A 26,048-nucleotide genomic window follows, 5' to 3' on the forward strand; every position below is an offset into this window, starting at 1 on the left:
ATGTGTGTGTGTGTGTGTGTGTGTGTGTGTGAGACTGTGCGTGTTGGAGACCACAAGTGGAAAGTAGCATGTACATTTTTTCAAGTACCACGGTTAAGTGCTACAATTTTGAGCTTCTGCCACTCTCCATCTTTGCATTTACTTTTACAGCATTTCAGATGTACTTTGTACTTCACTGCAAACCTGTTTAGGCAAGTTTAATTATTTATGCATTTAGAGTAGATGAACACTCTCAGATCAGTATTTGTAAACTGCTTTTATAGAACCAAATAACCAAATATTATATATTTATATATGTACTTTTCTTTTACGTCAGTTACGTTTTAAATGCAGGTTAATGATTAGGTATTCATTCCATCTCTGGCTATTCTGCATGAAACAAGAGTGAGGTGCTGCTTGGTAGAAGAGCCACCCGCCCTGTGTGTGTGTGTGTGTGTGTGTGTGTGTGTGTGTGTGTGTGTGCACGTGTGTGTGCGTGTGTGTGTGCTTGTCTACATGTATGCTTTCAGACAGGGTGAGGGTGCATGATGGAAAGAAAGAAGGGTGGGGGGAGAATTAGAGGAGTTGAGGATGAGAGTAGGGGGTGAGAGTGAGAGAAGAGTGGGGCGGGGGGGAGAGTTAAGGGGGGGGGGTCTTAAAGAAAAATGTGGGGGTGCACTCGTGTGTGAGGAGGGGGAGGGGGGGCACCGCTGGAGGGGAAAGGGCGGGTGGGGAGGTGTGGGGGGCGGAGCTGCAGACAGTGCCCCCCACACACACACACACACACACACACACACCCGCCCTCGTCTGCTCGCCCACTCGCAATTACCTGGTCCGCCAGAACTGATGTGAGCGCGAGTTAGAGAGCACATGCCACGTTGGGAGAAGAGCCAGAAATCAGAACTGAACTGCCTTTACAGCACCAGCAACAGGGGCTCGCGAGGACCATTCTAATTTAATCCACCTTCAACAACAACAACAACAACAACAACAACCAAAAAAAGCCTCAACCAAGTGGTTTTAACAAACCTTTGAAACAAGCAGCCGACTAAAGGATCTGAGAGACCCGCAAGGATGCACTTGTTGTCCGCCAGCAGCGTGCGTGCCCTCCTCATCACCGCGCTCCTCCGCCAAGGTAAGCGTTTGTCCCGTTAACCGGCCGGTGGTGGTGCTCACGCGGGGTGCGCCCGTGCACTCAAGTCGCAGGTAGCTGTATGAAGGGGAAAGTGCCACCAGTCACACACAGGTGTGACAAACTTCAGCCCGGATTATCGACCACTTTTCCGGGGAGATGTGGAGCATTGAAGCTAATGTTGTTTAGTTATAAGTTAGTGCGCTGTAAAATATAGTTCCTGTTACTGGTAGGCTATTTAGTCACGGATGCTCCTTTTATGTGGATTTGGTTTGCGTAGCCTACATTTAATGCTCGAAATAGTATTCTCTTTTTAAAATCACAAATCGTAATTAAAAAAAAATCGTTCTCTTGTTGATGTTGTTTTTAAACCACATATAATGCTCTGCTCACTTTTATCCATGGCAGTTGTGTTAAATTATGAACAAATCTACACCTAAATATCTATAATGCATGACAAAAAGTCAAGATAAATGAGACCAAGCAGTTTCTTTTAACTTCACTTCAGTAAATTGTTTATGGTCATATATTCTTTATCATTTATTATAAAAGTGACTTTGTGTATGAACTGCTTTTGTGAAATATTACATGAAATATTGCCCATTGTTGCCACCTTTTATTGTTGTTATCCCTCACATAATGGGAGAGGCAGGCAGTGAAGTAGTCATCACCACCCAGTCTTTACATGTGCTCATGCCATGATGTCATCATGATGCCTCATTTTCTTTATGTGTTTTCTCTCCTGTTAACGCAGACTGTTGAGCAGAATGATGCTGCATTTACATCCTGTCTGATTTGTTGTAATTATGGGCTTCTTGCTGGCTGGGTTGGAAAGCGCTCATGACTAGTAATTACATGTAGAATGGGACTGATTTCGGATGTGGGCAGTTGTAATGGGTTGCACAAGTGAATGCTTCCAGGTTTTCGTGAAGAAATTAGGTTCTTTGGAGAGGTGAATGCAGCAACTTGGCGTTAATTGGTGATTTTAAATGTTGCTCTGAAAAATTGATGATTTTACCCCTTGTGGGTCTCTAAAAAAAAAAAAGATGAAACAAGAACAAAGCTGCTTCTTTTTTTTTTTAAAAAAAAAAAAAACTCCTCTTAGTCCTAATCTTTTGCTTGGTATTTAATGTGCAGAAGGTGTTTATGCCTTTCTCCAGGCTTCCATGTTGTCTGCTCTATAAGGCCAACAGGTAGCAGCACCATGTGCTCACATCACTCACCCAGGCCATTAAGCAAAACTGCACAGGAGCTCAGAGTACTCCCTTGGAAAGGATAGGGGCGCAGAGGTTGATCTAAATCTTAAGATGTTAAGATCAACCTCATCTGTTTCCCTTCCGCCTTGTCACACTAGAGTGGCGCCTGGTTTTTGTAAATTAACACCATGCGGCACCTATCAGTCAGGCTCAGGTGGTTTATTTGAGAGGAAACAAATGGCCCTTTCAAGGTGTTTTTACACCTCTGTGCCGCTGCAGTGTCGTGTGCTTGAAACAGGAGAGTGCAGTGAGTTGGTACTGATGTTAGATTTTATGGTCGTCCACACTGCTGTGTGTTCAGCAGGCATGCTGCCTGAAGTGATGGTCAAAATGCGTGTGTTTGCTTACACAACAGATGGTCAGTCTTCTCAGTGTTCTTGCAAAAAAAAGTGAGGGTTTCTATTGAGTTGTTACAAAGCAGAACTATTTGTGATTCTTCAAATTGCTCAATATGGGCAAACAAATCTGACTGTAAGGGTTTATTGGGTTTGGGATTTGCAACAAACGAACTGCATCGATAAAACAGGCCTGTGTTTATTATATTATTATAGAGGAATAAGCAACAGCTCCCAGGGCCTCGGCATTAAAGGGCCGAGCCATGGCCAGTGGCACAACCGGATAGAACAGGAAAAACCGAGCTCTGAATTACTCTTAGAACAAATAGTCAGAAAGATGCATCTGCTTTTTTTGTTCACTCCCTTGTCTCCACCCTTCCCCCACCACCACCCCCCCTGAACAGACAGGCAGCGCCCGGTGTCACAGCTGGTATTACTTGTCAAGCGAGTGCGGCTCTCCCTTTAGCTAATGGACTAATCTCTTGCGGGGGTCACCCAATTTCACCTGAGATAGATTCGCTCCCCTCTCTTTCATCTTTAACTAGGTTATGTCCAGACCTGCCTCATGAATGTTGTGATGTTAATGCACAGGAAAAGGAAAGAACGACTTTAATTGTATACCTGCGTTACATGTGACATTCTGTGCAGCTGTGTATTAGTGTGCTTGTGCACGTCTCAACTTGTCCATAGACGGTTTTCCTCTTGATGTTTGAAGACTGCTCGTGGTTGTTTCTTCTTTGAAAAGAGATTTCTTTGTGACTTGCAAAGTATTGTATCCCTTCATGCAAAATTCAGATGCATTCATGAGAAGGATGGCAACTCAACCGAATCATGGCTTTGAATAGAAATGCTGCATCTGTAGGTTACTCACTTTAATACTTCCTCTCTTAAAAATAGTTTAGTTGTGTGTTGATCAAATTTAGCAAATGGCTTGGTGGCTAGCTACAGAACATAATCAAATTGTGAAATCAAGATTAACCGTATGAATAACTGAGGAAATAGCCTACATGAGGATATATGAGGATCTGCAGAATTGAAAGAATTGATTATGGCTGCAAAAGATCTTAAACGAACAAAGGGAACAAACCTGCTTATGATCCATAGTTCTTCTCACTTATTAGAATAGCAATGCTTAAAATGGCCCCAAATGTGACATCTACACAACTCATCATGGGGATTGATGCTTAATCCAAATTCTGTAGCTCATTATGTGTCTCTGAAAGCTCTGTATGACTCTCAGTCCTGTGTATGGAGCGTGTGAAGTGGAATCTTTTCTAGTATCATACAGTCAGCATTATTATATATATACCCTTCCTCTTATTTCTTATTCCGATCAAGGCCTGAAGAGGAGCCTTGATCGGAATGAGAAATAAGAGGAAGTGTGAGCAGAGGTGCTGTTGATGGAGAGAAAAGGGGGACACTTTCATGGGCTCCTCAAACAAGAGAGGGCCATTCAAACAGGCGAGGTCCTACTGTAAATTAAAGCAGCTTTAGGGTGGGGAGCCCAGTGTCACTTCCCATCGGGGGGTGCAGGATTCCTACTAGCGCCCCTGGCAGCAGCACTTTATAGCCTGGATGTGAGGCTCAAGCTTAATTAACTACTGACATGGTAACTTTAGCTTTAAATTACAAATAACTAAAAAGATAGATGAAGCTTTGCGTGACGTAAAACTAAAAATATCCCGAAGTTATGGTGAAATTTGAAAAGTGGCTGTTACATAATCTTTGATGCAGCGCAAAGAGCAGATTGTAGTGCAATTTAGAAATTGGGATATCTCATCTTGGCGTCAATCGCTAACCTGCTCTATTTCTGTGAGAGGAGAAAAATGTGTGGATACAACAATATCCAAGAAATTAGGCCGATGCATCAGCTTGTCCCCAGAGAAATGATGCTTATAACATATGCATCTGGACCATATGGTGTGGTAGCACCTCACATACAGTAGACCTTGGATTAAACAGACAAAGCAATGCTCCTAGATTGTCCAAACAAGAGTACAGTTCCACAGAACTGTAATTCTGATGTAACACAGTTGAATATAGACATGCATTTCTTTTGGTCTTTTGTCTGCCATGCACCGCTCATACAGTGGGTTGGAGTGGTGCGGACACACACACACACACACACACACACACACACACACACACACACACACACACACACACACACACACACACACACACACACACACACACACACACATCCCCCACACACATGTTTCTCTCCACCCCCAGCAGGACACTGAACAGGTGGAGGAGTGTTGGTTTTAAGGGCGTCTCTTTATGATTCCTGTTTGTGTGTACAGTTGTTGAAAGAAAACATTTTCTTCCCATTGTTCACGTTGAGCTAAATTATGACTTTCATGTTTCTGCCTCATTATTCACTTGATTATAACTTTTAGAGGTATTTGTTCTATGGTTAAAGCTTTACAACAGTTCGAGTAATGCAAATGCTTTTCGATTTCCCATCACTAAACCAAACTTCACCTTTAGATTAGATGTAGTGAGACAGCGGTGAGGAAATATGAGCTAGCACACGAGCATGCTGAGTTTCCTACATGTCAGAGAGAGCAATTCACTCTTTGCTGGACTCACCCGGAAGAGAGATGTATGAGTGGCTTTGCCTTGAGAAAATGAAAGGAAAGCAATCACTCTGAGGCAATGACTCAATGAGAAAAAGGTCTTTTGTTCGCCTGTGACAGTTTTACACACAGGATTATCAGTAAAACAGCAGCAAGTGAATCTTAATTACACTTTGGTGATTGGTTTGCCCCACTTTTAAAGCTGGAGGGTGAGATATATTCAATTTTTATCCTCGCAGTTAAAATGGTCTTTTCAGCTGTCCATTTCAATCTAATTTGCCAGCCAGGTTAAAAAAAAAAAAAAGGCTGGTTGAATTTAGCACTTTATTGGCTTCTTATACATGTTGTTTTACAGTTTACGTGTTTATACTGAGGTGGAGATCATTTTAAAGTAGGATAAACCATTGTCATGTTTTACCAAACAGACTATCATCTAAGTTTTCTCTTTGCCATTTTCTCACTTTCCTCTTTTTGCACACAGGTTCCTCGCTCTGCCGTGCAAAATAATGGTTTATTTGTTATTCAAGGGGAGGGACCAGAGTTCTATTGTTTCAGCTATAAAGAAAGGCTTAACAACAGGAGAGGGGTGACTGTGCTATGCAGTAGTGCTTCGTTCTTTATGCAGGAATACCCCCATTGAAATGCATGAAGGCATCCTTGGTTTTGGTGAAAGACCAACAGCACTCTGAAATTGGGCAGCCCTTGTCTCAGGGACAAAAAGTGAGGTTGTTTCTGTCTTTTGTCATGGACGAAGCCCCCAGCTTTCACTGGATTCCTGTGGACTCCCGCCGACTGTATTGTGAGGCTGGCTCTTTTTAAACAAATGAGTGTATGATAGCGACTTCTTGCTCCCGCTCCTCTCTTTGTCATTAATATGGAACAGCACACACCCCTCGGAGAGGGCACAGAGTAGCTGCTGCCTGTCCCTGCACTTCACATGTGCAACCTGACTGGGAGGGGGAGCATCCCTCCTCCATATGAAAAGCCTGTGGCCACACCCATATTTAACAGGGCCTGGATCTTTGTTCGAATTCTCCATTAGAGTCGTTGCTCTGCTTTATAGAATTCTTTGAGAGGCCGCCATTAACTGTAATGGTAATTGTTTGACCTTAGAGAATATTTAAGGAATGCCATAAAGGGATACATGTGTATGGAAAGCAGAGAGTGGGTACTTACGTGTCTTTTGTTTTTGTAAATTGGATTTAATGAACTTCTTTTTATCATTAAAATGTTTCTTATAGATTAGGCAAAGACAAAGACACGGTTCCCACCAATGACAGCAGTGTCAGCAGCAGGGGCTCCTACTGGCCCCATTAAGGGGGCTAGTGGTGAACCTTTTGATATGTATGCATGCAAGTCATTATTCCTGCCCATTTATGAGAGTCAAGTGGCAAGACAGGAGGTTGATATTTTATCAGGCCTTTACTTTGACTTTGTCTGAGGTTCAGGGAAGTCAGTCGGGATGGCACAGCTGTTGTGCAAAAGGTGAAACATCCATTTGGAGCCCGGGGCCAAATTATAAAATGACATGAAGGTTTGTCTTCTATTCATTACTGAATCATCCTCTGTTGGGCCTTTAGCTCGTTTGCAATACTGAGAAGTCGCTTTATTCATTCAAATGCTATTTAGCAATTTTTCATTCATGAAACATTGCGCTGCTCCCCGTTACGCATTGCCTTTGGGACTCAACAGAATGCCCTTGTGTCTGCATTTGACCTCAGTATTCACATTCTTGCCATTTTAAAATAGTTTCTTTGTGCTGATGTCCAACACCCTATTCTCATAGACTGCTGCAGCATTCTGCAATGCCCGAAGCTATCTTTGATTACACGCTGCTTCGGTTGAACTTGCAGGAGACAGGAGTTCTCATTCAGGGAGACTCTCTTTCACAGGGGATAGCAAGAGTATAACTCTGATTGGAATTAAAAGGCTGTTATTCTGTTAGTGCCTGAGTACGAAACAAGATAGAAGATTAAATGGTTGGCCTGTCTTCTCTAAGTCATCAATGTATTAATACACTTGGGACTACCCTTGAACCTTTATAGAGGTCTAAAACATGCCCATCATGGGAGGGGGAGGAAAGCCCAAGGCTGTTTTCACATGCTGTATGCCTCTTGAAATTTCACAACCTGGTGTTTTTCCTACAATGGTAGTTATCTTTTTGTAAAACTCGTTATACTGGATTTCAAGCTGCTCTATAGATGCCCAACTTGGGGGGGGTACTTAAGTAGCTCGGGGAATTTGAAAAAAAAACATATGCAAGCATTTGTGTTAAGAAGGAACCATCCAAATAGTAGCACGCATTGGTGTGATGTTGATCTTTCTCAAATTTATTGTCACAATAACCAGCATAATAGAGACTACAATATGCTGACTGCAGAGTCCACACCTACCACCAACCTGGGTTACTTGTAACACCTTTACACCAAGAGTTGAAATAGTAAAAGAAAGGATAGACATTTGAAATATTTATCTATGTTATTAAACAGGTGAAATAGCCTTAAAGACTACCAGTTAGAAGAATAAGCTAAAAGCAATGCAAAAACAGTTGACATATAAAAAGTAAATAGTTGAACCGGTTAGCTGAAAGTAAACATTTGTAAACATTGACAATTCAGATGTATGAAGAAGTATATTAGCGTGTTGAGATGACGTGTGGGATGTGACGATATGTCAGACAGGTTAGGGAACCACATATTAGCAGAGTATATTACCAGAGTATTCTTTATATTCTTTATATGTCGTTGTAACTACCTACTGATAATCTTACTTTTCAGATAACATGTTTACTGTATATATTAGTTCAATTTTAAGTTGTTATTGGACCCTGTCCCTGGAAGGGATCCTTGCTCTAAGCCATGAATCCCATATTCACCCTTTGAAAGAAAGACATTTTCACATTCCAGTCCTTGGAAAACTTCTATGACGGCCCCAGGCAGAGTATGTACTTCCTGATGTGCAACATCTTGGAAAAATCATGATTAAGTGAGAAGAAATGTAATCCTCACATCAAAACAACAGCATAGCAGCACTGTTTCTTCAGATTCAATATCAGTTTTGTTCAAAGAAGTCAAGTGGTGGCTTTTTGCATGGCGATTACACCACTAGCGATGCTTTGTCTGATAAGTGACTTGTGGATGTGTTAGATGTTTTACGATAAGACACTCTGCTTTGCTGTTAAGTATTTAGCTGTTCCACTGCCAGGGCTTACGAGGAAGGTGAAGAGATGCTTGTCTGGTAATTGGATGCAATACTTAATTTTCTAATGGGATGCTTAGGAGGTCAAGAATCTCTAAGCATTACACATCCCACCGGTGCAATTTAAATACCGACTTTTGTACTGACTTATCCTCTTAGAACAGACAAAAATCAACGTGAACGACTCTGATTTCACTCTGGCCTCGACTGCTGGGTGGTCGCAAAAAAAAAAAAAAAAAAAAAAAATCAGGAAGATTTAATAGTACACTCACAAGGAAGCAGCCTTTCTACCCGAGGCCCTTGTCATATAAAAGTTGCTTTATTACCGTGCCTGGCTTGTCTGTAGAGTGAGGACATTGTTAAAATTAACTTTGCAGTGTTTAATTTTGAGTAATGAAGATGCCATAACCCATTATGCTACCATTCGTTTCCCCTCCATACCAGTAGCAGAGACGGAGAAGACACACCATTTCCTCATATAATGATAGTGATTCAATTTCAGCGTGCGCGGTCACACAGCAACAAAATGGACTCTGATAAATGAACAATTTCTTTTAGAGAGTGCAAGACATTTTAGAGTAAAGCAGCCTGGATTTTCTGCTCTTTTCTGAGGAAATCTCAGGATTACCTGTCTTATTGTGGAGGGCTTGCCAGAGCATGCTCATGTATAAACAGAGCCAACACAAACTGATACACCAAGACAACATTACAGCCGCAGTTTGTCATTTGATCACACAATAATATCTCCCAGTGGGTTTCTAATAATTGTTACCTTTCTGCTCAGGATGGCATTTCCTGAAATATCATGCTTGAATGAATATATTTCTTATTGTCCTCAGTAATGTCTTGTGCTCACTAACATTTTCATATCTCAGGTCGTTACATCTGCAAATTTGCATGTTCTTAATATTACCAAGTGAACACAAGAGGAGCTGGGTAAGGAGTTAGTTTTTAGATTTCATTTTCTCCCTTGTTCGGTCCGTAGTGACATCTTTTTTGGCATCTAACCAAAACCCCATATAAAAAGCCCATTGACTTCGAGACAAGGGAACCGGAAGTGCAACAATGCTAACTAAATTCTGGGTTTTAGGACTCATTCCGGCAGGACTCTATTAGGCTTCATCATCTACGCAACATGAATGTCTGTACAAAATGTCTTGGTAATCCATGCAACGGTTGTGGTGATATTTCAGTTTGGATGGAACAAAGTGTAAGACCAAACAACAGACCAACATTGCCATCTGTAGCCCCACGCCACAAGCGTGGCTAAAAGTACATTTGCATGACATACTTACAAATACGTGTGTAGTTTCTACCACTAAGATGTCGTTTTTTTTTGTTTTTTTTAAAATTACAGCAATGGTCTTAATTTATTAGTGAAGCTTTTATTTTGTTACAATTTTTAGCCCTTTCTGGACTTTCTGGGTAGCCGTAGCCCCAAGCCCCTGTATTTTTGTCTGACCCTGCAGTGGAAGCAGCTCGTTGCTCCAGAGGACTTTCTGAACAGCGTATTGACTCAGTTTGCTTGAAGGGGAATAGTCCTTGCACAGCAGTCCCATGGAGGTTTCTACCCCTAAGCTCATTGTAGATATTTTGTAGAACATCTTTCAGAGGTGCTTATTGACAGGTTTTGTATGAAGTGGGGTGTCTGTCTGCTGCTCACTATCAGTAAGATCTGCAGGGCTTCTACTGCTCTTTTTCTGGATGGACCATGGGGGGGCGGGGGTGGATGGGTAAAAGCACTTACCTTGATGTATGGCTTCTCCTCATGTCATAATGGAAGAAGAAAATGCAATAGCCACTACTAATGAAATTATTATGCCTTAAAGGACCCGCATACCCGGGATGACGGTGACATATGTTGAATTACATAAACTGAGGGTGGTTATCTCATCTTGCACAAACAAAAGACACAAACAACAGAGCAAGATTGGGTTTGTTGTGACATTTCTATCTGTTATGTGTCTTTGGAAAAAGGAGAATAACACTTTTAGTGACCTTGCTTCGACAAAAGATAAATTGTCTTTTGGACATAAGGGAATTCATTTCGCATAAACAAAGACTTTATAGAATACATAAATTCATCAAACACAAAAACCATCTTGGCGCCATTGGAGTTGACACTAGTAAAACCTTTCAGCCAAATCATGTTAGCGGTTATCCCGCCGCGTAAATCTGAAAGTCCTGAAGTCATAGGAAGACTCAGTGGTGTGACAGCGCATGATAATCTCCAACCTTTCACAGTACTCCATCAAAGCAGCCGATGGTCCGTGGGTATTAAATGTGAAACCACGTAGATTTGATGTGCAAGCAGGTACATAATCCTTTGTATGTATTATCTGCATTCCATTCCTCCCACCGCTCTCTGCTCTGTTTAGCCAGCAGAGGCTTTAGGACCTCCCAGAGCCAGAAGCTAAAGCAGGACACAATTTGAAACTGTCATGCCTTCTTAATACCAACCAGGCTGTTTGGCTTATTGGAATGGAGAGCATTGCCTGCTCTGTTTCACAGTGAAGGGTTAGAAGGTCAGGCCTATCATTATGAGTCCACAACAGCATACACAACTCTTTGCTAAACTAATGCGAAAGTATCAGCCTCGCCACGGCAATTACCAGAGATGAAAGCTACACAAGCCATCTGCCGAACAAATGAAAATATCTACCTGTTAATATTTTGTGTTGTTTACAGCGTAACAAGGCATGCATTATTGATATCACAAAGTAGGTGCTGTGCATTGCATTCAGACAACAGTACAACGATTGCACACATTTCCATTAATCATCCATTTTGTGTTGGGGAAAATATTAGTCTATGGCTCATGCAGCGTCTAATGAAGCACTTTAAGATCGATAAGTGGATGCATTCTTGTTTACCCTCATAGAAAAGTGATTCATCCTCCTCTTTCTCCACCGCTCTGGTCAGGGCTGTTGCCAGCTCTGCTGTGTAGAAAAGGCTGCATTTACCTTCAACGGGGGTGGGTGGGGGTGGGGGGGGTTGTTGCAGCAGGTTTGATTGGTATCCTCAGGCACCACCTGCAACTGTGATATGGTCATACAGATAGTATTATAGTAAACACAAGTGCTCCCCCAGGCCCAACGTGCTGCAGATGTTCAAAGGATTTTCAATTGAATCCGGTGTGGGGACAGAGACAGGGCGGGGCCACTTTAAAGCAAAGGGAGCACTTTTGGTACAGGAAGACATGCAGGTACTTGAACAAAAAGCTTAATTCACTTGGTTGAATAGTGTAATGTGTAGCTGCTAGCTGGGGTAATATTTCAAAATAAAAAAAATAATATAAAAACCTAGCAGAATGGGGATGCTTTTAGTCTGATGGTGCAGTGGATGTTTTAATCTTGACCCTTGTGTACGGCTCTGTCTGTTCGGATATATAAAATGTTGAGCATGAGGGTTTGGCATGGGTCTCCTTGGCTAGGGCTGCAACTAACAATTATTGTCATTACCGATTCAGCTGTCATTTCTGTCATAAAAATATAGAGGAGATGCCAATCACATGTTCCCAGAGCCCAAATCTGGCCAACAGTCCAAAAGAAGATATTCAGTTTGCAATGATATATAAAAGAAAAGTAGCAAGGGTCTTTGTCATACCTACATGATAAACAACTTAATCGATTTTAAGAGCTGAAGCAATTAGCGATGACAAGCAGAAATGCCAACCAGTCTGTAGTTCAAGCTTCTCAATTGAGGATTTGCGGCTGTTCTTTCTTTTATTTTTTGTTTGTCAGACAAAACAAGACATTTAATGACATCACCTTGAGCTCTTAGAAATTGTGATGTATGATTGTGTATTTTTTCACTATTATCTGACATACATACATAGACCATAACGAGAACTATCGAATAAAAGACTACTATATAAATCTAAGCATTTGATGAATCAGTAAGTGGAAATCGTCATTAGTAGCAGCTCTAATATTGTGCATGAGGGTTGGTAATGGATCATAGCTAGGACTGCAACAAGTGATTGTTTTCATTAAAAATAAGCTGCCAAAGATCCTTTTTTAAATGAACTAATCTTTTAGTCTGAAGAATGTCTCAAGTTCTCATCTTTATATTGCTTGTTTTGTCTGACAAACAGCCACAAGATATTAAATGTACATTCATATAAAAGAGAAAAAATCAGCAAAAAGCCTTAGAACCAGCTTTACCTTTGACATTTTTGCTCAAGTAGAAACATGAACATGATTTTTGACGATTTATTTAATGTCAATGGATTAATCAATTAATGGACTAATCGTTGCAGAATCACTCTGTCAGTCTGTCTCTCTTTCTTTTGCTGTATGACGTTAGTGCAGAGGACCCTTTAGGCTATGAATAAAACTGATTGCAAACGATGTTCCATCTATAATCCACAGAGCAGATACTTACCCTGTAAGTCAGTCCTGCTCTAGTTGCCTCAGGCAAGCGATGCTGGCAGGTTTTATGGCCTGTATGCAAAAATCGGATACCTCCCGTCTGATGTGATACCTCTTGAAGAGACTTGGTGAAACGACGAGCACTTTGATGTCAAGAAGGTTGTTTTGAATGCGTCAAGAATATTTTAAAGCTGCCTATTAACACATCTAGCTGCACAGGGGCAGAAAAAAAACGGTAGGTTATAAGAACTTGAGGATTCACTTCTTGAACTTAGATTTATGGGTATCAGTTCATACTCTTCAGTTATTCAAAGGGCACTATATTAATTAGTAAAAACATTACTCACTGTTAGAGGCTCCGTCTGTGGTATCACACCATCTGCTGCACCTCTTTAACCCTTCCGTTCACTTTATTAGGCTGTAAACATTTAAACATTATCAGTGTGACTGCATTTTTAAGCCTTAATTGGGTTGATTTTACTTCCCAGTGATTGCTGGAGGGGAAATGATGTGTGCTTTTAATTAAACAGGCTGAAAACAGAGGGTGTGCATTCATATGTGTCTCATGATCTCAAGCACAGTAAAAACACCAGGAAGCCATGATCAGATTGCTGTTATCGAGGCTAAACTCAGATGCATGCAACTGAAATGTTGTGAGTCTAGTAAGATACACTAAAATACCAAGAATACACACTGCGAACATGAATCTGAGCTGCAGATGTTGGATTAAGTGTTATTCTCTTGTATGAAAAAGAAAGAAAGAGAAAAAGTGTTCAATATCAGTGCTGCTGAAAACATCGTTAAACGCTGGCCGAGATCGGCCAAAGATTTAAAAGTCTTTGTATTTAAGAGCTCAACTTCAGCCCCTAAAGAGACTCTTAGAAATGTTTCAGATGTGTTTTCAACTAACTGAAATGCAAAGCCTCTGTGATTACAGGCATGGTTGTTGCTTGTGAATGCAAGTTCATCATTAGGCATGGGCGAGCAGGACAAATTCAATAGGCTTAATACTTGTAGGATCCTTCAGCATAATAACGTTTGAAGCCTCCTTGGCATATGAGAAAGTTATCACATTTAAATGACTCAGAAATAATTAAGAATGTGTGAGTGGTTTCTAATCACACGTCTGAATTGACTGGATTGAGAGTTAATAGGTCCCAGCCTTGCTATCTTCTACACAAAAGCAGCATTTGAAATAAACCTGTAAACAAATTTGATAGTTTTTCATTGGTGCGTTTATCTTTTGAAGTGAGAAGATTCAGTTATGAGGCATATCACTTCTACAAATGAAGGCATAGAGTCAAATGTCTTTTAGTTTATATATTACCATGAAGTTACAGTTCTTAATTCTGCTTTAATATCTCTTTGCAGAGATGGAGTTTTACTTTATTTTTACCTGAGAAACATGGCTATCGTGGCACAGTTGAGACATGGACATACATTAACTATAAAAAAAAATAATGTTCATTCACAACCCAGAGACTTGGTTGGGTCGATGTCAGAAACAGGAAAATGAAGTCATTGCCAACAGGCACTGAGTTGCATTAGGAAGGGTTAATGGATAAGTAGGAAGCGGTGTGGCTGCGCTTTGTTAATGGCCTAATGTTGCCTTTAATGGCACGTCGTTAATGGGAGTTGTTGGCGGATGTTTAGAGTCAAGACTGTGAGCTCTCCCATGATCGGCCCCAAGTCTACCCACAGGCATCTCACACAAGCACTTCTCCCTTCAGGTCCCCTGGCCTGCGCCCTTCAAATACATAATTCATGATATAATGGACGTGATTTCTGAGTGCACTTACCACCCGATCGCTCCAGCAGCAGGCTGCTGTCTTAAGAGCAGTCCCCACACTCGTACAGCTCATCTGCTGACGCAATTTATGACATTTTTTAAGATGATTTTACAGTGGCTCGTGTGGTCGAGTGTATAGAGGAGAACACTTTAAAGACTAATGATCGTGCCACAAGATCAATTTCTAGGAAACCTTATGACAAGACATTTAGAGTGATAATCACCCTTCTTGTAATGTGCTTTTATCTTTCCCATCCGTCTTGCTCGTAGAAAAATGTAACAAAATGACTCTGTGATACTGCCAATGATGTGCAGAGGCATATAAGTATACTTTTTCCCAGACACACTATGTAATAAGGTGTGTGTTTTCCATTCTTATTGTATATACATGTGCTCTTAAGCCTCATGGTAACATTTATTTATGCTCTCATTCATTCCAGCACCAACAACAACGTTTCCCCCCAGATATTAGCGCTCTTCAGTGCTTTGCTCAATATTTGCAGAACAATTCAAGCCAAATCAAAGCCAAATTGTCTGTTCTGATTGTGCTGTCAGCATCTTTAGAGTGAGCCTGTGATTAAAAGGAACTTGAACATCATTTATTAAAAAACGCTCGACAATGGTTTCTTTTATAAATCACATATTAAACTCATCAAAGGGAAAAATGCAAGAGGTTCTTGAATCTTTTGCAGTTATTGTCTGTACTCTGTACATCTTTATGTTGTTTCTCTCATCTAGCTTCAAAGCTAGAATGTTAGTCAATTAATGATTCAGAAATTCAGAATGCACACAGTCCGCGTATTGTTGAACTCATGAGAGGATATCTCCGATGGAGGAGATAATGGGAGAAGGCAATCTACCTGGGAGTCTGAGGTCTATTTTGTTGTTTGCCACTGTTTTTTTTTCTTTTCTTATTACCTTGGATAATGAGTCAAACGCAGACATTGTGACATCATGTTGAGATATAGCCGCTAAAGCCTGAATGAAATTTAATGAAAAACCTTTACTATCTAACACATCAACAGGAAATATTCCCATTTCTGATGCCAGTCCCTCAGAATCACATACTTTTTCTATTACATAAACACAGCAAAAGACAATAAAGCGATACGTTTCTCTGACAGTGTCCTTAATGGACCAGAATGCCATGCGGTCACAAGACATCCTGTTGTTTGAGCTGCAGAGCTGGACTCACTTCTTTCTTTGGGCTTATTACTCCAGTGCTTTTATTCTCTTCACCCACACATGAATAACCCCATGCTGATGCAAATGATTTGCACCTGTTCTCTGGGGACTATCAGCAGGTATTCTGGGAATTGTATGAAATCACAAATATAGAAGCAAACAAGATATGATATAACAAATGTAATATGCATCCAGAAAGCCTCAGTCTTAACTTAACTCCTGCAAAAAATAAGCAGATATAGATAAAAAAAAAATACAAATATCCGGCCACTTAGTTTCAAACCTTGTTTCTTTTGATAACATTAGACTTTCATGACTAAATCAGCAACAATCAAAGTTAAATTTTTGAAAATAATACAGTCAAAAACTCAAAAATGAGAAACCTGTTGGCATCACACATAGATGACTGAGAGCAATAACAAACAAAAATATCAGCCTCTTCTAGTCTGTGTAGTTTCCAGGGCCTTCAAACCTGCATTGAACAACACCCATCTATGATATGAAAGATTTCTCTTGAACAACATAACATTTCTTGAGGGATGCCACCGCCAATTACACAAGTGGCTTGAAACACCTGAAGGCAAAATCGATCTTTTCCTCCTTCTTGAGCCCTCCTCTCTTTCTTTGTCCTCTCGTCTCAGTCCCAGACGAGGGGCGGAAGCAGCAACCTGATCCCTCAGCGGCAGGTCTGCACAGGTACTGAAGGCCCTCCTCAACACGAGTCTGAAACCAGAGAAAATGGAGCCAGCATTTTCAGTCACGAAGCAACAATGGGAACCCCGACAGGTGGGACTGCTGGCAATGCATTAGGCCTGTTCCCACCTGCTGACATCTGAAGGTGTCTGTTGACCACACATGAAGCAGCAAATGAACATTGTTTTTTTTGCCTGAGGGGGAGATCGCTATCTATATGTCTCTCTGGAAAGTTCCCACTGGAAACTGTATTTTATATCTAGCGAGAGGAGAGTTTGAAGCAGGTTAGTCTATTCTTTGCTCAGGTACACTGAAGTATCGAGATGCATGAGGAGCACTAATGAGGTCTTATTTTTGTGACTCCTCTTATGTTTTGTAAAAGCCTCCTACATTCACATTAGAGATTTTGCTTTATTTTCCTGAATAACAGTATGAACAGGAGTTCTTTGATTGTGTATTTTGTTTGCAAACCTTGAACGTTATTATTCCAGTGGTCTAAAAATGTTACCATGGTGCTGGGGAGAAGGAGGGGAGCCATTATGCCTAATAGACTCAGACTAATATTACTGTGTGTTGTATACTCTATAATGTCTTCATTTGCCATCCATTCTCCTCCTTAGCAGCAAGCAGACTCGCTTTGCCCTGAGCTGACAAACAGGGCTCTGCTCAGTACGGCTGTGGAAATGTGAGAGGTTTTTGTTGTTTTTGTTTGTTTCGAACCCCAAAAAATGTGCATTACAGAGTGCCCATATTATGAAAAAAATCACTTTTTCTGGGATTTGGGGTGTTATTCTGTGTCTCTGGTGCTTCCACACGCATACAAACTTTGAAAAAAAATCCATCCATGCTGTTTTGAGTGAGATACGGTTTCTGAATGTGTCCTGCCTTCAGTCTCCGGGGGAGCTGTTCAAAATCTGCACAGCTTTCTACGTCACAAGCCGAAACGAGCTGGCTAACCGCAACCATTAGCATGCTATCTCGTTCTCAATAGCAGAGCACTGCTACAACACACACAAGTTCACCATAATCTACAAAAGAACTACTTCCATGTGCGCCCTCGTTTAGAAGAATTCTCCCAGCTAATCCTGCCTTGTAACTGACCGAAGTTAGAGAAACAGCCTTTCTTTTACTGTCTATGGAGCTAGCTGACATGCTCTACATCTGAGCTACTGCTCATGTGCAAGTGCAATCAAAGATAGTAAGAAGAAGAAGAAGAAAAGAGGTCTCACTCTGTAGCTAAAACAGAGACCAGGTGAAAAGAGGATCTGCAGCAATATGCAGTACAACAAAAATATGGTGTTTTTTGAAAATTAAACCATGTAAACCTATTCTGGTACAACCTTAAAATACAATTATGAACCTGAAAATGAGCATAATATGGGCGCTTTAAATGATTAGTTGATTCATTGATTATTGATAACTATTTTGATAGTCAATTTCAAGACATTTCAGACCCAAACATTTTCTATATTTGCTGCTTTTAGCTGTTCTATATGATTATAAACCGAATGTATTTGGGTTTTGGGCTGTTGGTCAGAAAAAACATTCATTAAACATGAAAACATTTCATCACTGATCTAACATATTCACATTATTTATGATAACAATTATATCAGACAGAGTCTGTGTTTGTGTTTGTTAAAAAAATTGTCAAACAATTAAAAATAAACCTTTGTGTAAAAGTAGAGGCTGAAATGATCAAAAGTTTTTCCTGTCCATAAAGGGACCTTCTTTTCACATTTGTTCTCTCTAAAAGACCTTTACACCCTTCTAAAGGCCAAAGAGGTGCAGGGAGACATCTTTAGGGTAGCTTTCTGTGCCCTGGAACAGATGGTGTGGCAGAAAATGAGGCTTGGAAAATGGCTTGAAATCTCCACATCAGACTCTGTGCAGTTCATTTCACACAATGTGGCTTTTGTCAACCCTAAAGTACTTACGCAAACTCATGCCTGCTGCTTACTGCTGCAAAGTAGATGCCTTTAGGCAGCTTGTCAACATCTACACTGGAGCTGAAACCAATTTCCACAATAATTATTCATCAACTTTTTTGATAATCAGTCAAAAAATACCAAATATTCTCTGGTTGCAGCTTCTCAGATGTGATGATTTGCATCTTCTTTTCTTTATCACAAGTGATAGTAAACTGAATGCCGTTGGATTGTTGATTGCATAACACAAGGAGAGGGAAGACGTCACCTTGGGACGTCACCAGATGAAACGTAAATAATAAGCAGATATACAAAAAAAAAAATGTTTTGTGCACTTTTACTCAGCAGCAACTTAAAGGACAGCCGACTAAATCCTTGGACGTACTTGTAGGATTGTAAGACTTACTACAATGTGGAATCATCGTCGAGATTTACTCAAAACCACAAATGTCAACCTCATGGTGGCGCTAGAGGAAAAGTCAGGGTTTCACCAAAGTCAGCAGAAGTTATTCTCTTGGCACCATGAATGTTTGTACCAAATGTCAAGGCAATCGATACAATAGTTGTTGACATATTTCATCCTGGACCAAAGTGGTGATTTACTGACAGAACAACATTTTCGTCACAAGAGCCATGCCAGCAGCATGGCTAAAAAGTTTGCAGCCTACTAATATAAGTGAGAGAGGCGTAATCTTTTGGGGAAATACTACCCCCCTCTCCTCACTGCAACACAGACAACTGATCATACACGACAATTTGTTGTGCGTGTGCATTCTCATTACATGCTTCAGAAATTAGAGTCACTCAACTATGGACATTAGTGTTTTTTTGTCGGAAAGCTCTAGACAGTTGGGTAAAAAATACAAGCTGATGACCTTAGTTTTACGCTATGAAGACAGTGACAGGCAATTACAGTATGCAGGAAAAAGCAAAATTATAGAGCACACAATGTTGACATTTGGAATGGTGCCTCTGTGGTTCAGCCTGCAACAAAAAGAGAAACTGTGTGAAAGGAATGTTGTGCAAGTGTGCTGTCGGTTATCCATCAGTGACATGATTACACCCCATCCCGAGAGAGAGAGAGAGAGAGAGAGAGAGACACACACACACACACACACACAGACAGAGATAGTGAGGATGTAGCTGGGTGTTTTTTTTAAAGAAAAATCTTTCTTCAGCTAGCTGGTCTGGAACGTCTCAGCATGAACTGGTACTGTAATAGAATTCAAATACAGTCATATGCTTGTCATAGTCGGTAGCAAATGAGCTAAGTGTGTGAGCTGACAAAACAGCAGCCTATAGAGCTCATGTATTACTAAATGGCTAGGAGGCTGCTTTGGGGAACCTGGTGGTAGACGGAGCAACTTTCCCAAACATTCCCACACCTTTCCACGTGACAGCAGTCCCTCTGTTTTTCTTGACAGCAAGTAATGAGAGGTTGATCTTATGAAATCGCCGATCCCTCCTTTTCAGATACTTATTCAGCACTTTAGCACTTTTAAATTATTAAAGAAAAGACTAGGATGAGAAGCGTAATGTCACGGAAGGTTAGCTTTTCTTTGATTTCTCGCTCGGCAAGCACCGTTCACTATAAGAATCTCGCCTTTTCTCAAGTGTTATTGATCTAGTTGAAGTGATTCTGTCTGCCCCCTCGACGCCGAACCGCTTCTGAAGCGAGGCTATTTGCCATCAAGTCTTTGTGGACGTGCGCCGTGGGATCTCCATTCACTGCAGAATCCTCATTTTCAGCACTTAATAAGTTTGGGCCTCCGTTTTCTTTTGGATGTTGCAACTCAACGACATGTGCACACACTCAGACACACACACAAACACAAATGGGCGTAGTAGAGGGGATATAGAGACTAGTGTGTGGAGGTAGCTGATTTCCCTGGTGAGCTTGTATCGGAGCTGTCGTCACCTGTCTCTTCTTAGGGATAGAGGCGCCTTCATCAGGAACATGAAAGAGTCTCCTGTGGTGCTGCCTCCTGTCTCTGTCACTCGCCTGTCTATTACTTGATTTACCTTCGCCAGAGTATTAGCTAATTCTTTGGTGTCCATGTGTTAGAGACATTTACATCAAATCTGGTGAGCTACGTTATTATTTAGGTTCAGAGGACTTAAGTGCCAATGAAACATTTTTAAAGACACAGATGTAGCACATTTAGAGCTGCAGAAATTAATCAATGTCAACAATTAAGCGATTAATCGGTTTGAGTAATCAAAATTCTCTGATTCCAGCTTCTTAAATGTAAATATTTTCCAGTTTCTTTACTCCTCTTTGACCGTTAACTGAATATCTTTGAATTGTGGATAAAACAAGACGTTTGAGGATGTCATCTTGGGCTTTGGAACACACACTTTTCCCCATTTTCTGACATTTTATAGACCTAAATAACTAATCGATTAATCCAGAAAATAATCAACAGATTAATCGACAATGGAAATTATGATTGGTTGCAGTCCTAAACGCATTCCAATATAGTGTTGCTTTACCCCGATCTGCTGTTTGGAGACCCTGAGTCCTCTTTAACAATTTAAAAATAATACTTAACATTGTTTTGTCAGCTGGATTCTTTATGACTTTAAAGAATATACAATACTGCAACGATATTGTATGGTCGACTATTGGTACTTTCGCAAAATATTTACACATTGAGATTTTTGATAAATAATCATCAGTAATGTGGATATAATGACTAAAGGTAAAGGCAAATAATAAAACAGTTACAACAGTCTGGTAAGTTCAGAAAAGTACATCACTTTACTGTACTGCAGCCTTTATAACCAGGAAAAGACAACACTTATGTCATATTACGATATCCAAAATCTAAGACGATATCTAGTCTCATATAACAATATCGATATAATATCGATATATTGTCCAGCTCTATACTGGAGTTTTATAACCGTTTGTTGATTATCTCTGTCCATAACATTAGTAATATTACAAATGATGACATGATGTACATTTTCCCATCTATGAATGAGCTTCTGGCAAACAAAAAAAGATATATATTTGTTCACGTGACTTACATATAACATAGAAAACATGAGGTATTTCCTTATTTGGTGAAATCCAATACATACTAATGCTTTACGTCGTCAAATGTGCACCGCTATTCTACAAATTGGATTTTAATCAGTTCAGAAGAAAAGAAAAATAAAGCCAATCACAACAAAACATAAGCGTTGGACTGTCTATCCATTGCTCCCTCATCATATAGACAACTGTTAGAAGATAATGTTTTGTATGCATAGTGTGCATGTGTTTGTCAACGTGAAGTCACACTATTCACCTACTTTTGTGGCGAAGGATTACCTTATCTCAGTAAGCAGCAGGAGCTTTGTCTTCTATAACTCAACATGCGCGATTTGTTCTCATTGTGTAACAGTGTAATCTGCGCAGATAAAGCCTTTTCCTTCATACAGACTCTTAAAGTTCTCAGAGAGGCTGAACACAGCTTCATTTGAATATTCAAAAATGCCTATTTGAATTTGAAATGTAAGGAGTCTATTATACAGGAAGTATGATAACCTTTCCAACTCTGTAGTGTTTGCAGTGTTACCTGAATAGAACTGACTCTTGTTACATAGAACTGACTCTTGTTACATAGAACTGACTCTTGTTACATAGAACTGACTCTTGTTACATAACACAATTGTAAGAATCAGCAGGTTGTGCAGAACTTTCTCCTGAGAAGTTTGAGTTCTCAACATAAGGAAAACAAACGTGGACTCGGCCATTAGAGTATTCTGGCACCGACATACCCAGGTGTGGCACATCATCTGGGTAGTGACAAATTACTTTTGGCACAGTAAAACAACTCCAAAAATGTAATGTAGCAGGATATCATTGGATCTGACACATATGCAAAACATGTGCCCATGTCCTGCACAGAGACCTCATTAACTCCCTCCTTCTAATAGATTCACAATGTCTCAATTTTCCATTTTCCGCCCAGTGTGTGAAATCTTTTCTGCCTGGACTAAAAAACCTGCACGTCTAGCTAAAGCCCATTCAAGCATGAGAGGCAGTTTCATTAGATTTACATCAGAACGACAAAAAATAGTGTGGGAAGGGTACATGAGCATGCTGTGTCACACCAGTAATCTGCATTACCAGTCCAGGTGGATCGGACTGATGTACACCCAGTTGCCAAAATATGGATGCGATAAACACTGTGAAATGCAGGTACAAATTTGCAGCCCATTTGCTGCATGCAGGCAACCAAATATAACTTACATACCAATTATCCATGAATACAGGAATGCAGAATATGTGCAAGTTGGGTAATGCGCTAGGGGTGACATTTAACTAAGCATATCACTTATTTAGGCCGATCAATGTACAGTATGATTTGTTTCTAAAGAAGCTTTTAATCCTTTGAATTCACTTTATTAGGCAAGATGAACACTTTTTTAGGTGTGGCTGAGCATGGATAAGAAGAGGAATCCATGCATGAAATGCTTATAATTGTACTGCTGTTGACACGTGACAGAGCTTTTCCCTGTATTTGGTGAAGAATTCCTTGTAAAACTGTCAGCAGTTGAGCTGTGGTGAGGATTGTTTTGTCCCGTGCTGTCACTTTTAAATGTGGCTCAGCCTTACTCAAATGCAGGGGTTGTATCTATGGCGGTGTGCTGCAGTATCTGTGTTTCTTAAATAGTTATTTTCTTTGGGGGTGGATAATACTGATTTGATGCTCAAGGATAGAGCTGATGCTTAGTAATCACCACAGATATGACTCATACCTTCTTAAAGCTCTTTCGTTCTCTTCTGTGTATATTTTTGTCTCCTGGTCTCTGGTCATTGCTGATGTTTTTGCATCCATCAATCAAATTTATTTCATACGGTAGTCATAGTGAATAAGGAAACCTACTATAGCCTACGTGGTATTTAGTTCCATCTTTTTGTTTGAGTATTTTCACTTTTCCTGTTTGAAGAAGAAAAAAAAAAAAGCACATATTCACTTTTTTTTGCCGAGCGTTCCGATAGATATGTAGCTACAGCCAGGGGATCATTAGCTTAGCTTAGCATAAAAACTGGAAACTAGTCTGGCTCTGGTCCTGTAAAATCACAATTTTTTTTTTTGCACAGAGCCAGCCTTGCTGTTTTTAGTCTTTAAGCTAGGCTACGCTGGTTAGGGTTAACCCTTAAAGCTAACCAGCTTCATATTTAAGAGACCATATGAGGGGAAATGTGCAATATGCATTAATGTTGTTGAATATCGCAATAACGATGCAATTAATAAACAGATATTTAAATGTACTCAGTTCTGTACTCAACAAATTGCATGTTAAATAAAAAATAAAATTGAATTAAATATAAACGGCAACATCGGAAAAAGTGCAGTTTTCACTGATGTTTTCTTTCAACAAACGTGTGCATGCTAGACATAGGACCGACGCCTCTTTTTCATGCTACACGCAAGCGTGTTGGAAGCGTTTCCAGGCAAAATAGAATACGAAAATATGTTTATATGTAATTTTGACACAAATACATTTAATAAATGACATTTTGATGTTTGAAAGACTCTAGGTTTAGACATACATGCAGATATAAATGTTATTTAAAAAAAAATAACAATAATTATCGATTTTCAAATATTGCACCTGTCAATACAGAACAAAATATTCTGTAGCCTATTTTGCCATCAATACTGCCGACGTTGTCTTTGCTGCAATCAAATCAGTATATATTTAGGTTTAACATGGTATTTCATTTTATCAATGGGAAACATACATGTGTCCAGACAAGGCCAGCAGCTGCGCCGCGTCAGTCACGTTTCTGGTGTGCAAAGACATAGAAAACATCACGCAGCCGCCTCGCAACTGACACACAACAGAAACGCCACGCAGACAGTGTGCAAGCGGCCTAGTCTCCCCAAGAGAAATAAGTATTTTCAGAATGTGGAACTATTCCTTTAAAGTGAGACCAGTTGCCACAGTGCTGTGTAACATGGTAGGAAACAACTTCAAAAGAAAATACAGCAGAGCTGAACAAGAAGCCGAACATGCCCTGTAGAAAATCACATTATTAAAGTGTCTGTTGTTTGTCATCTTCTTGCTGTAGGTCCTTTACTAACAGGCTTTACTGGTTAGTTCAGCATCAGACTCAATGTTATTTCCGAGCTGACAGCTCATAAAGATGAGTGACAAGTGTCGGGGATGTGAACTTGTTCAGCGAGTGTTGACTTGAGGCAAACTGTTTGATGTCATTGTGTATCTTTGTTGTGTATCTTTAGTAATGCAGTGTATTATACGAGTAAAAAAACATTTAATGAACTAGTTTAATTGTCTTGATGTGAAAATAGCACTTGGCAAGAGGGGGGTTTAACATGTGGGAAAGAATACAGACGGAGAAGGAAGCCGACGTTTGTGCTTATCCTGACATCACATGCAACTGTGCAAATATGCCTTCAGGGTCCCAGTTGTTACTCTGTCCTAATGTAGACAATGGTAACCATAGTAAAAGTATTTACGTTCATTCAAACAGGATTCAAATTAGTATCACGCACAAAGCAAATGAATGAACCGCCCTATCTTTGCACTACTCTGAGGAAACCTTTAAAGGTCTGATGACTTAGGAGGGAAAGTGCGACTAAAACTTTAGTTGCAGTGCAGGAATGGCATTAGGCCGGCCACACACTGGCTGTGTGGCGTGAGCGTGGCGTTTCTGTTGCGTGTCATTTGCGTGGCGGCTGCGTGGTGTTTTCTATGTCTTTGCACACCAGAAACGTGTCTGACGCAGCGCTGCTGCTGCTAGCCTCGTCTGTACACGTTTCCCATTGATAAACTGCACTCAAGCAGTAGTATACTTCATGTTAAACCTAAATATATACTGATTTGATTACAGCAAAAGACAACGTCTGCAGTATTGACGGCAAAATAGGCTACAGAATATCTTGTTCAATGTGCAATTATTTATTATTATTTTTAAAATTACATTTATACTGCATTCATGTCAAAACCTAGAGACTTTCAAACATCAACATGTCATTTATTAATATGTATTCGTGTCAAAATGACATATAAACATCGTTTCCTATTCTATTTTGAATGGAAACGCTTCCAACACGCTTGCATGTCGCGTGAAAAATAGGCGTTGGTTCTATTCCTAGCATGCACACATTTTCGAGCCGCGCCTGAGACGCGCGTGTCACGCAGGCAGTGTGTAAGCTCTAACCTGTTAACATGGGAGCCGAAATATAAACGGACACGCCACGCAGCTGACACGCTCACGCCATGCACCCAGTGTGAAGCCGGCCTTACAGTTTGTAGCAGTTTGGTTGTGCATGAATATAATCACACAATTTCAGGGATGAATGCACACAGAATATTTGAGCATCTTTATTGTTTTGTACTTTTCCTGTAAAATCCAACAAACGTTACTAGTCGCTGATTCAACAGATGGAAAGGGGTTTGGCCACTGCTTCGTTTTCTTACACGTTACTGAACGGCTGATGAGCTGTTTTGGATTTTAGTTGTCGGATTTTCATCTCCACACACCCACTCATGCGTTAACTTAAGCCTGAACTCTGAGATGTCTGAAATGTGAATCTGAATACCCAAAAAAACGAGCAGCACCTTATTTTCAG

The 26,048-nt window shown here is 40.3% G+C and overlaps 1 protein-coding gene across 2 annotated transcripts in view; it reads left to right on the plus strand.

The window, feature by feature from the left end:
* The first annotated feature begins 794 nt into the window (after positions 1–794).
* LOC114552576 (CD166 antigen homolog) overlaps positions 795–26,048 on the plus strand; it is a 40,810-nt gene continuing 15,556 nt past the window's right edge. For both annotated transcript variants that reach the window (XM_028573484.1, XM_028573485.1), the window contains exon 1: positions 795–1,114. In XM_028573484.1, the coding sequence (XP_028429285.1) occupies positions 1,054–1,114 (61 nt within the window). In that variant the 5' untranslated portion in view covers positions 795–1,053. The remainder of the gene's footprint in view (positions 1,115–26,048) is intronic.

This window comes from Perca flavescens, chromosome 3, assembly GCF_004354835.1.
Source record: "Perca flavescens isolate YP-PL-M2 chromosome 3, PFLA_1.0, whole genome shotgun sequence".
Classification (NCBI taxonomy): domain Eukaryota; kingdom Metazoa; phylum Chordata; class Actinopteri; order Perciformes; family Percidae; genus Perca; species Perca flavescens.